Source organism: Poecilia mexicana, unplaced genomic scaffold (assembly GCF_051168715.1).
Source record: "Poecilia mexicana isolate PSO_F unplaced genomic scaffold, ASM5116871v1 scaffold_20, whole genome shotgun sequence".
NCBI lineage: Eukaryota > Metazoa > Chordata > Actinopteri > Cyprinodontiformes > Poeciliidae > Poecilia > Poecilia mexicana.
Window position 1 is genome coordinate 5,185,998 of NW_028263389.1, and position 13,085 is coordinate 5,199,082.

Genomic DNA, 13,085 nt, shown 5'->3' on the forward strand with positions numbered 1-13,085 from the left:
AAAGGGACGCTGATGAGCTCAATCACCTCATGTCCAAATAAAAGAAGAAAAACAAAAAAGAACTCACCCGAGTCGGGTAACTTGCTCCTCTGACAGAGTTCACTATAGAATCTGTTGAAGATGTCGCCGATTTTGAACTCTGCAGCCACGCTGGAGGCCTTGGTTGATTGAAGAACCTGCAGAGCGGTCAATGAAAGTGATGTCAAGAGAGGAACAAAATGTCTCCTTTTAAGATAAAATGCAGTAAGAATGAAGTCTTTCAGATCCCTGTTGAAACATTTTATCCCTCTCATCTTACCAGAATTGTTTCAAGTCATCTACATTTGAAGGGGTTAGATAAATACAATAATCAAGACATAAATTTGTATTTACTTGTCAACTTTGTCTGATATTAAAGTTTATTTCGTAATGTGAAATAGTTAAGTTACTAACTTATTTGTACTCAGTCGACACTACATAGGAAACAAAAAGCTTACCTTTATAAGCAGCTCCAACACTGGCGTCCTACATTTGGCAACTTTTTCTTTTGTGTACGCGCCCATGCACATGTCCTGCACAACGAAAACAATGAATAAACTATGAAACCATTCTGCTAGTAAAAGTAACATAGCAAACATCCTAGACTGTGGACGAGCTCACTCTTATGTCTGTGGCATAGGTTTTCTCCCAGCCTTTGACTCTCGGTGACACTTTGTCCAAAAATTTCTCTAAGAACAGCAGAATTTCCACACGGGTGTCCCGCAGCTGAAGAAACAAACAAACAAAAAATATAAAAAAAATAAGATTGTTATGTTGACTTTGTGATTGTTTAATGGCAGAATATTGCAAAAATGCTCACCTCCTCCAATGGCAGGGACTTCCTGAGGAAGCTAAGCAGGCCATAGTCTTTTGAGAACAACAGTGACGCCTGTAAAGCTTTGTTAGATGGAAATAGAGAGAAAGCATGTGTCAGTGCTTCTTCAATTCATATTACAAAAAAATATTTTTATGAAAATCAATCTGATTTCAGCCTCAACAAAGAAACTAATCTGCTTGTGGATAAACTTTGCAAGAACCTAATATGTTAATATGGCAGGAAAGTGTGTGCTTTGCATGGTTTGAACTTCTCAGCATCTTTGTTTTGCTCAGAAAACCACGTGGTTAAAGAATAACAACAATAGGAGCTCAGGTGCAGTTTTGGCGGTAGATCTTTATGGTACAAGGTATGAAAAAATGACTTTAGCAGGCTTATTAAAGTATTTTCTGCACGACGAACAAACAACTAATACTTGTGCATTAGCAGAGCGCCTTGTTCATCAGCATATTTCACCGCTGTCAACAACTCAAGCATGAATGAGTTCAAACTGTAGTTCTCTGAATGGAGTTTGGCGCCGTTTTCACTATGAGACCACCTCTCTTACCCAGTTCATTCTCAGTGGTTGTTAGCATGCACTCCTGCCCCAGATCACCGATTATATCGTGAGATTTCAGGGCTGCAGAGCGACTGTCTTCATCTGAAAGTAATTCATGAAGTTTGAGAAGAAGCCCGTGAATCCCTGAAACGGGGACGCTTTGGGAAGACATGGCTCCAGCCACCCGTCCGAGCTGTAACAGGCTGCTAAACGCACCACATTACTTGAGCTAGCGCGAGAGCAGCCACAGAATGAAGGAGGTCAGAAGAAGCAAAACAAACTGCCAGCGGAGGGATTTCACTCAAATCCTACACCAGGAAGAGCGACAACAGGAAGTCACCTGGAAGAGTTTCAAAATGAAAGCCGCGAAAAAAACCCATTTTGTTTTAAATACAGCCTATATTCACTGAATTAGTAACATATGCACATGTCAGAGAGCGAATAAACAACATGAATCGGCAATGTATTTTACATTCAAACAGTAACAAACGTATAGAAAATTAAATGGTTATATATTAAATTATTTAGTTAGGAACTACGTTAGTTGCAAGCATTTATGTCGTCTTCTTCATCGTCCAATAAATTTAGTGTAATTAATAAAGAGTCCCCAAAGGCTGATGTAGCTGCTTGAGTAGTGCCAAGCAAACATAAGCAGTAAGCATTTTTGAGGAGGTCAGAATTTAACTATTCACTTGCGGTTGTGGTTTGTAACAACTTTACTTACTTGACTTTACTGTCTGAGTACAAGTAAAAAAGGATCGCACTTTTCAGTTTAACATTTTTTAATATAATTTAACAGATTTAGTCAAGTCTGATTAAAATTCATATTAGCAAAGTAACTAAGGTAATCTGAAACAAACATTTTTTCATGAAACTTTACAGATGACGCCTGCACTACATTTAACCTTCCAGCAGATGTCATCAGTGAGCGATGTTTGCCCACGGGTCCTATGTTGATGCTGGAAATCTTTTATTAAAGGCCAAAAAGAATAAGATATTACCTTATCAAGGTTTACATTAAATATATTGCGTACAAAATGTATCATGCTTTAGAAATAAATAAAATCCAGTTTTTACGTTTTCTTAAATGTATTAAAAGTCTGACGTTGTGCGCAATCTCGACCACTGAAGCAAAAAATTATAAAGTTTTGGTTCATAGACATTTTGCAGCGAGTCTAATTTTAAGCCCTTCTAGGACTTGCTAGATTAGAATGTTCTGATTTACTAACCTTAATCAGTATTTGTAATTAGATTTGGATTGTTTTTACTAAGGTCCGTGATATATATTTATTTATTTATTTATTTGTACAGCAATTTAATTTGTCTAATCAATTTATCTGAGTTTTCCCGTTTCATTAAAATTGTGCAAAAAGCTTTTAATTGTATGGTTTTATAGTCGGGTTTACTGTATTGCCGTAAAAGGACACTTACTTGCTGGCGACTAATTTCTGCAATGCATTTATTTTGAAAGGCTCAACAGGATGTACCAAGCATTATTTTTTTTGTACTTCACCAGTTTAAACTTCGGGGCACCTGTTGTTCTCATAGGACTGTAGAAAACTCCAGGGCGCGTGCATACCTTCACGGTCACCAACCAGTTGCGGTGTGTATCACATGGGGATAGAAGGAGCTCCCACTCTGAGGAACTGAGTTGCACTTTACCGGCGTTTACGTCGCGACTGTAACCGACAAGGATATCACAGTGTCCATGTGGATTAAGTAACTTCTTTCCGTTCTGGTGATCGGATTTTTCTCCGTTTCTGGATATTTCTCTCCCTCCCTGTAATGTTTGAGGATTCAACGGCAGGTGCGTACGTTTACTTTCTCAGCTATAAGAAATGTTTTTAAAAGGCATTTGATCAGTTAGCGGAATACCGCGGTCAGCAGAGATTTATGCTCTCACAAATAGCACACTTTTAGCAACCTCTGTTTTAGACAACTTATACGTTAGTGTTTGTTGAGTTGTATTCTTTCTAAATGTACCCCCGTATTACTTTTAGGAAAACTACCTTTAGCTTTTTCTATCGTGAACACGTTAGTTTGGCGTACGCTAAAACATGAAAGATGCGCGTCGGTAACAATTACGTCAGTTTTAACTTGGAGTATTTTTGTTCAACTAAACGCCGACATTCAAAGTCGTAATTTGTCAACTTGAACTGGTCCATCCTTTGTGAGCAGACCACATGAATAGTAATATACTTTTTCAAGAAAAAACGTTTAAAAATAATGACGGTATCTTGTTTCTCATGAAGTGGCGCGTTTGTTCGTGTTTACGCGCAGAAACACCTCCACAGCACACTGATTCGCCTCCAAAAATATACTTTAAATAGACTTTAAGTTTGCGTGTCATTAAATAATATATTTTTTATATGTAAATTACAAATAAAAGTGGAACATGTAACATGTAAATCAAGTTATTTTAACCTTAAAGGGTTTTCCCTGCCAGGGATCTGTGTTAAATTATCTTTACTATAAACAGGGGGCTGTTATTATGACATGTTATCGACATCACAATAAAACGACCTACTTCCCTGTTCAAAGCAATGCCTTACATTTCAAAATGAAGTGGACATTATGAACTGTATAAGGAAGATGTAAATATTCACTTAAAATGTTCTCACCAATATTGTGTGATATCTATTGACCTGATGATGACTATGATGACAAAAATATTTTAAAATTGAACTATTCTTATTGTCTCTAGATTAAATCTATCACTGCTTAAAGTCTCACAGAAACAACTACTATTAAAAATTATATTCTGTTGTTTTCTGAGATATAAACAGATTTCTGTTTATTGGTGATCTTATAAAACCAGCAGTAGAAAGTGGTTCAAATAGCCAAAGTAGCAATCCCAATCCTTTGAATTCAATTAGTTTCTCTTTACAATAAGTATGCATCATTTCTAACTGTTAAAATACATAGTAATTGATTGTCTCCACTGCATAGTTAGTCCCTGTAGTAGTCCTTGTGAATTTCAAAGAAAATTTAGAAGATTTACTAGTGAAAGATACATAAGCAAATGGCTGAAATAAGTTCTTGCATCATTTTCTGACAGGAAAAGAACAGCAGACGGCAGGAATAGTGATGTATTATTCCTCGTCATGCATTGCGCAAATCAAACTGATTGCATTCCTGTGTCACTGCCATAAAGCGGTTGATGATTTCATAACATTGCCTTTGCTTCTGACCAGATTAACGCTCACAAAACTCTCTCTCTCTCATTTTGACAGCGTCCTCCATCCCTGCACAGCAGTGGTCGGTCTGAACACGGAGCTGAATCGAAGGGAAACTGGGATCGAGGTCCCAGGGCCACGGGACCCCAAAGGCATGCTTGCAGCTATGCTGCGTCAGAGCAGTGGCGGCGGAGGACCGGGTGGATCGGGCGGAGGCAGTGGGGGTGTCAGCGGGAATAAACTCACTTTAGGCATCTCCCGACTCTCCAGCTCCAGCCTGGGGTCGGGAAGCCCTTCCAGGCTGGCCAAGAACAACTCGGTCACCTCGGACAACCAAGACGCCGCCCCCGCCGATCCAAACTACATCATGCAGCTCGTCAGCGACGTGCGCAAGTTTGCCGACGTGCTCCTGCAGCTCAAAGAGGTGTTCAACTCCAAAGGTGTGTTACGAAGCCTGCTGTCTTTGCATGCATCTCGTGTGTTTGCTTTTGCTGTATTTCTCTGCTGTTGATGGAAAGTGACTGAAGCGGTGTGTTTTTATTACTAAGCTGAGTTGCAGCTTAGTAATAAAAAAAAATAATAATAAAAACATGCACTCACACACCATCAACCTAATCTGAGCTTAGCTGAGCTTTTTCAGATATTCCAAGTGTCATTGGAGGGGACCTGTGAAAGATTTGTTTCCACAACAGCCACGTGGATGTGGGCTTTGCACCCAATTACACAACATCACTATGTCACACTCGTGTGAGTGTGTGCGCTTTCACATATGAGCCGAGCGATCTGGTGTCAGTGTTCCGTACCAAAACATGTCTCTCTTGTGCTTTCTTGTTGCTTTGTTTGTCCCCCACATGAGTCCCACACTAATTGTTGAAGTCATGGCTTTCAGCATCAGCGAACGGAAAGGAAGAAAACAAAACAAAAAAAAAAAAAAACGCTGAACAGTGTAAGCACAGCGAACGGGATTTATAACGGAATGCAGCCGTCGACATCGTCCTCTCACTTGTTTACACACACTGTTGCTTTCACCACAGTGCACACTACAGCCGGGCCCGGCTACCTGTTTTGTCCCGTGGCGGCCTTGGCTGTGCGGTCAGTCAACCCGTCTTATCTCAGTCTTGCTTTAGTTCTTATCTTTTCCTGTAAAGCAGAAAACGATGTTTATTTTAGCGGAGTAACAAAACGCCACTGAGGGAAAAGTTAAAAGCTGTCTTGAAATGATGCACTAACTGTCCCCCGCGGCGTGATTATCACTCCAAGTAAAGATGTGTAAAAAGCTTGTGAGTGTGAAGTCAAATGAAATCTTTCTTCATTGAAGCATCAATAAATTGGACCAGATTTCTTAATTTTGGGGGATTGGATGATAGTTTCAAGTGAAAATAATTGTATCCACTGAACTTTTCTATCTCCACCAGGGTCTAAAAATCGCCCTCTGGCCCCTCTTGCTCTTCTGTGAGAAAGGGATGACTGATATAGACCAGATATATAATCATTATTCATCTATCATTTGTTTTGGAGTGAGGCTGAAAAAAAAGTTCTAACTTCTTAACAGGAACTGTGTGTTCTGGTCAGATTGGAGTAAAGATGTTTTCATTCCTGAGGTGTTTTAGTTCATTCTAGGTGAACTTTGGTTCGTTTCCCCTATTGGTGCGGCTGGTTTGAGCACTAGGGTGCCGAGCAAACCAACTCTAAACCAGTTTGTTTATGGCAGCGTACGCTACAAACCTGAGCCAAACGCCTTAACGTAGCCAAGTTCATGTTGCGTTGTGCCGTACAGTATGGTAAATAAAGCAATAAAAAAGGTGGTACATGATTTTTGCAAAAGTCTCATGCAGCATTCAAGATGTCCTCTCAAACTCATTTGGTAAACTGAGCATTATTTTGCCTGAAGGTGATGCCAGGAATCTTACTAATGACATGACATGATTAAATTTCCCCCATACACACAGCATTTGTATTTGGTTCTGTTTGTCCTAATGTCCACTTTTAAGTCTGATTGAAGATCTATAACGTTGTTGGCATGGGAACCTTGTTGGAAAACAATTGAATCTTCAATTTTTGATAAAATAAAAAACAAACTCCAGTAATTCTTGTACGAGAGATTATGTAAAAAAAAAAATCACAATGTTTTGCTTTAGAAAGCCCTAATTGATATAAAGTCAAGTACATGGTGGTGTCGGCCATTTTTGTTCACTAGCAGCACCATGGCTCCCAAAGCATGATGGAAAGGAAATCTCAGATTTTTCTTGTTTGTCCTATTTTATTTATTTATTTTTATTTATTTTTATTTTAATTTCCTCGAAAGGTGCAGTCCAACACAGAGCAGCTTGAGCAACTTTTCAGTAACCATGTTGGCAGACTTGCGGATCGACGCAGTAAACCACCATGTGCCAGGGGATTTAAACCTGTAGCTTTATGGAGCAGAAGAAGGCTTTAGCTACAAGTTGATCCCTCGTGGTTGTTGGATATTGTCTGCCTGGAGTCTGGCGTAATCAGATAGAGTTGCAGTTTTGAGTCCGTTTAAAACCAGATTAAACGGGATCGACACACAGCGTGTGAGCACAGGTCCCTGCTATGTGGCCCAGTTGCATAGCTGTCATTTTAGACAGTTTGGCTTTGCTGCTAAGGAACCGTTGAGAAACCAGTTTGTAATCCCCTGTTCACTCAAAATTATAATTATCTATGATTGCTGGTGAGATGCATCCTGAACTGAAACGTCAGTGCCTGTCAGTCCTCTGAGCTGTTAATGCAAACGATTTATAGGTCTAGCGAGTACACCTTTTTCTTCTCCTTTTTTCCCCCCCAAATTGAATTAAATGCATGCCAACATGTGTTAGAAAAGCAAAGGATTCCCCTGGGATGGTTATTCTTGTCTAATTACAGGAAGGGGCAGATTTGGATAAACGCAGCCACATTGCTACCTTGTACAGCCAATATATTAGATTATGTGTTAAGACGAGGCTTGTTAGTTAGATTAAAAGTAACTTTTGAAAATAAGACTGAAACTGGTCTTCATTAAGCCAACATTTTTGTTGACCTAAAGTTTTACGATATTTATTGGTGCTACTGTAACACATCCAATTGTGTGTAATGGTGATGAAGTTCCTATAGACTTTTTGATGACATTCTAACTTATCGAACATTTCTGTGAACGACTCCCGTCTACTATGGAGGAACAGAAACCGATACGTGGGAGTGACCAGATTGTGCAGTGATTGGATGAGATGCAACTTTCCTCCTAATTTATGGCCATATTGTCTCTGAAGCACAACACAATAGTTCAAACCTCTCATTACTCTAAATCTTTTCTTTCCCCCACTCCCCCCACACAGACACAACCCCTTCTCCCCTCAACTTCACAGAGCCAGTAGTCACAAGCTATATTCAACTTAGGGCCCTGTACCCCTCGCAACAGTGCTCGCATTCACGGTCAGTGATGTGAGACTGACACTCATTGTCCCCGAGAGGCATCTCCAGACGAGCATGCTTCTGCTATCTGGCAGCTCTCGCACAAACGTTTCTTTCCCAAGTCAAGAATAGCTCATTGCCGCAGGATTGATCCCCTGGGTGTTTTGTTTTTTCCCCCCCTTCAGTACTTGTTTTATTTTTCAAGCGTTGCTTATTATCCTTAAAAGGACACTGTTGCATAGTGGCTCCGTAGTTGTGGCTGGAGTTGGTGAGGCGTGGTAGGATTTCGTTATTTACTCACGCCAGAGAAGATGGGGTATCGGGGTAATTCGCTGCCAAGTCAATGTTTGGGGGGGGGGGGATTTCATCATCAGGAGTTTGCTTGAAAGGTCCTGGCCTGCTCCAGTGAGTGCCTATGAGAGACATGTCAGCAGTTGAGTATGATTTTACTTTGAAGGACGATGGTAGCGAGGGTCACAGAGGGCATTTGTTGAGCTGTGGACATGGACTCCGTGGCTCTAGTGTTTGGACTGGGGAGGCCCTCTGATGCTCCCCGTCATGGGATTAGTCTGTCAACAGCCAAATGGTGCATTGGTGCTTTCCGTGAGATCAGGAGACGATTGTTATTTGTTTCAATATGTGCTTAAGGGCTAAACATGTTATTTGTTTTGTAAGCATAACCCGGTCTTAAAGGGACAGGCGTGTAATCAGGTGTTTTATTGCTTTGAAATCCACCAGGCAGAGTGGCGGTGATGACATTTGTGTCATTTGCTGAAGACTAGAAATGGCAAAACAAACCATGTATTAGCTATAGCTGCATATAGCAGGGTTTTGACACTATTTCTAATTTAATTCTAAAGCGTGTCTATTGTTAGACCAGACTAGTAATAAATTCTTATCCAATCCTTTTGGGATCTCTCACTGTTTGTATATTTTTTGGTCCTTTCCCATGGAAAATGAGGCTTGACCAGGGCTTGTGTGTTTAGCTGCATTTCTTTCTTGAACTGAACTATTTACAGAGCTATTTCTGTCACAAACTGCACATATTTTGTTTATCTTTCTTATAGAAAGTACTCCCGGTCCAGTGTTTTTCCATGTGTGTGTGTGTTTTCTGTCCCTCTCTCTTATTGTTCTCTCAGCTGCTAGGTCAAGTTTACTTGTATAGCACATTTCATCTCCAAGGCAGTTCAAATGCTTTACATCATAAAAGCATAATAGAGTATCCAATTATGAAACGAGCAATTAACATAACACATTGTCAAAATGCCATCATCAAAATCATCGTGATCACCATGGTTACTGCTCTTGAGCTCTGATTTGCTGAAAGTAGGAAGTTGTTCCTTTCCACTGTAGCCACATACTTAATGAGGTTTTACCAACTGACAAAGAAACCCAAAATCAATCTGAATTTGACTGTATTATGATTCAGATCAAATTGGACTGCATGCAGTTAGATCTGAATTGTCTTAAACAATTGGATTATTTCTATATAATTGGATCTGAGTTGGACATTTGCTATGAAACAAGCCAAGCTGAATTATTCAAGCTTTTCAGACATGTACTGATCAAAGATATGTGCCTCATTTCCAGTGTGAAAAGATAACAGAGGAGCTGCTGTTAAACAGGGTGTTTGTAATAGGTTAATAGTTTTTTTTTTTTTTTTTTTTTTTTTTAGAAAACAATTGGTGTACATTTTAAGCTATTTTTAGCTTCTTCTGTTAGAGATTAGTGTGATTTCTAAACGACATTTCCAAACCGACCAGGAAAATTGCAGAAGACATGTGTCAAACTCTGATCCTGGAGAACCAGTGGCCTGTGACGGTTTAGATGCATCACTTATTCAACAAACCTCAATTGACTGGCTTGACTGCCGCCTCCGTGTGCAGTGAAGTTTTCTCCAAATTATAGCTACTCATGGCCTGTATGACCAAACATGGAAAAAAAAAAAAATTCTTTTGTCTTTAAGCAAGCTTTTGCAACCTTTGTGCTTTGCATGACTTCACTTTAAAAGCTCCCTCTGGTTATGAAACGGCTGAGTAGCACTCGGGCATAGTATGTCCTGAAAATGACATACTGAAAATGACGGTTCTTGGAAAACCTTCTTGTCCTGCCTCACTGAACCCAGCTTAAACTGATCTCCGTTGCGCATTCTTTCAAGAAATACCTTCAGCGCACTGTAAACTGGTAAAAGCTGGAGTGTACTACGACTGCTGGCCATATTTTTGTTTTGTAATTTGTTGCTGTTATTGGATAATTCGTGCTGACTTAGCTCTTACGTGTTTCTCTGTGATTCACTTTGACTCACAGCTGTCCTCGGTTAATCAGTGTGGGATTTAGCGGCTCTCTTTGTGCACACACACACACTCTGCCGTACAGGATTTTAATGATTAACACACACCTACTTAGTATGTTTCCAGCAGACTTGTGCAATGACATACTGTAACATACCATCAGCAAGTAACGGCCCAAATGTTTGCACAACTGTTGATCACCGATGTGAAATGTCACTTAACCTACATGACGTCTGGTTTACTTTTTGGTATGCTTTTCATTCGTGGGAAAATGAGCATGTTCTCTCCTTTTGGAGGTGGGTTTAATATTCTCTGCTGATGCAAATGCCTTGTGGGAAAGCGGTTCTGCTCTGGGTCCTCTGAGAAAGCCTCGATGCCATTTTAGCGAGCAATAGTCTAAATCACCCCTCGCGAAATACCAGCCTAAAATTAGCCTCTGCTCGGGTCTTTTCACAAACCCTTCCAGACTTTCTTAATGGCAGCGGCTAAGCTTTGTTTAACTTTAGGCAGTCTATCCCCACTGGGTCTGGGATCCACTGTAAAAGCTTCGCAGCCTCCCCAAAAAAAGTTCCTTTTATGGCTCTTTTACTGCTCCCCGACTTAAAGTCACTGTAAATTGTCCCGAGTGCAAGACCACACAAGCCTTTGTTGTTTGCTGAATATCGCGTTGGAGTCAGAGAGCCTCGGTGTGCTCACAGATCTGCTGAACTCTCTTCGTGTTAATTAAGCAGCCTTTCAGGATATGTTACATTAGCTTAATTGTCCTGGGTGATCCTCGTTTTAAGGACCAGATAATTTCCTTCTGGGATTAAACTTGATGGGTGTTGTGACATATGGCGGACCTATTTATCCCATCTGCCCGAAGAAACAAAGCATGACATGACCACACACACACGCTGCCCTGTGCGGGTAATAAATGCATGCCGTGTACAGGTGATAAAGCTGAACTTGTCTGGCAAGTTTGTAAGATGTTTTCATGTCATGGGAGAACCTTCTCAGTGCATCTACTTTTCTTTTTTTGTTCTGTTTTCCTTAGAGATTTATGATGATAGCTGCCTTTTTTTCTGCTGGAGCAGCTTTGTTGTAGGAGACTGTCAACGTCTGTGACTCTGTAAGGTCAAGCTTCAGGATTCCCACACTGCCTATGAGAAGTTGGGGACTGATGATGATATTTGTTGGAAAAGTCTTGTGCTTCTTGTCTGTTTACAGCTGATTTAGGGTGCAAGGAGGTCACTCTAGAAGCTGGTGTCTGTCCTAGTATGTCTGTGAAAATGATTAAATGGCAATATTGCAGTCGAATAGGCAGTGACATCCAGTTAATCAAGTGCTCAGAAGGGGCTTCCCCTTTAACCTTTTGGGTTAAAACAAACAGAAATGTCAAATCGATCCCACACATAGGCTTAGGGGTGCCCCTCCTCAACTTGTTCATGCCTTGGATTAAATGTCAATAGCATTAGAGGGATTTACTGCCTACCTTTTTATAATGTCTAAAATATTGATTAATGCAATCAGCAGAGATGAAAACTGAGCCAAGTTTGCGCTTGGAAGACTGAGAATCTCCTCCAGCATGTGAGCTAACTCAAATTAACTGATTGACACATTCGAGTATAAACTGTGCTGGCTACATTTGTCTCCTGCGATTATCCGTCATGAGATTTAAACACAAACTTAAAACAAAGATGTATAACATGACATAACTGCTTTGATTTAAACCAGAAAATAGCCAATACTCTTGCAGCTGTTTCAAGGTGCCCTACTCTTAGCTTCACTACTATTAGTTGTCATCTGTCTCGTGAGTTACTCATGTTGTTAAGGTGAATCATTTTTATCACCCTTATCTGTCTCTGTTGTTTTGACAGAAACTACACCCTAAGTGTTGGCGCTTTTTTCCTCTTCCTGAACATTGGGTCATGCTCACGTGTGACTTGCTCGGCCTCAAACTGACTAAAGCTTGGTACTTATTGAAAGGCCAGTGAAGATGTTATTAGACAGATAACCAGCTGTACTAATGACCTACAACGTTTGATAAATTTAGGAACTCTGTCTGTGACATCTTGTGTTTTTTTTTTCTTTCTTACATTTATTCCTGATGTGTTGCAGACAAACAAGGAAACGACTCATCTGTGGCATAAGTTGATTTAAAACACTTTGACTCAAAGTTCATTTCCCTTTATCTTGATCAGTGGACTATAAAACACCTCTTTGTTGTTTTCCAACAGAGGGATTACACTGAAGCCAATCTTTCTTCAGGGCAAACTGCGGCTCAACATGGCTCTACATGTTTGTTTTCTCAGACAGGCCGAATACAAAGCGCCACAATAAATAAATCATATTTTTTTGGCTCGTTTGAGGTCTCAGTTTCCAGATACAACGAACACATAGCCAGCAGATATTTTGATAATATTAGAGCTGCTTTGTAGTACAAGCCAATGTTTGATCTTATGGTAAAAAAGGCAAGTCTCTCCTGTTTTCTGCACTCAGATTGCAATCGCATTGTGGTGTTGAATTTGCCAAATTACAAGACTTACAAGCAAGACGTAGCTGAACACTTCGAAGCATTATAAAGTCCTACTTCAAATACATCTTCCAAGGAAATGCCGACCGTGTCACTCAACAAACTGTATCTGATGACCTTGTTGATTGAAGGGGTGAAGCGGAGTCTTGTGCTCACACTGGCCCCATTATCCATCTTCATTAGGTTGAGAGTAGTTTGGCTTGTTTGTCCGAATTGTCCCTTTTGCTGCAAATTTTTCTTTGTGACGCACGGCACAAACTGTTTTCTTGAAGCTGTTTTTGTTGTTGCTTTGACAGCTGTATCA

At 40.2% G+C, this 13,085-nt stretch overlaps 2 protein-coding genes across 2 annotated transcripts in view; one reads left to right on the forward strand and one right to left on the reverse strand.

The window, feature by feature from the left end:
• prkdc (protein kinase, DNA-activated, catalytic subunit) overlaps positions 1-1,696 on the reverse strand; it is a 37,438-nt gene extending 35,742 nt beyond the window's left edge. Inside the window, exons 1-5 of the mRNA XM_014981410.2 lie at positions 1,401-1,696; positions 839-915; positions 640-744; positions 477-551; positions 68-176 (exon numbers count right to left, since the gene is read on the reverse strand). Of these exons, the coding sequence (XP_014836896.2) occupies positions 68-176; positions 477-551; positions 640-744; positions 839-915; positions 1,401-1,563 (529 nt within the window). The 5' untranslated portion in view covers positions 1,564-1,696. The remainder of the gene's footprint in view (positions 1-67; positions 177-476; positions 552-639; positions 745-838; positions 916-1,400) is intronic.
• Positions 1,697-2,929: 1,233 nt separating this feature from the next.
• arhgap29a (Rho GTPase activating protein 29a) overlaps positions 2,930-13,085 on the forward strand; it is a 35,762-nt gene continuing 25,606 nt past the window's right edge. The window contains exons 1-2 of the mRNA XM_014981408.2: positions 2,930-3,198; positions 4,625-5,007. Coding sequence (XP_014836894.2) covers positions 4,722-5,007 — 286 coding nt within the window. The 5' untranslated portion in view covers positions 2,930-3,198; positions 4,625-4,721. The remainder of the gene's footprint in view (positions 3,199-4,624; positions 5,008-13,085) is intronic.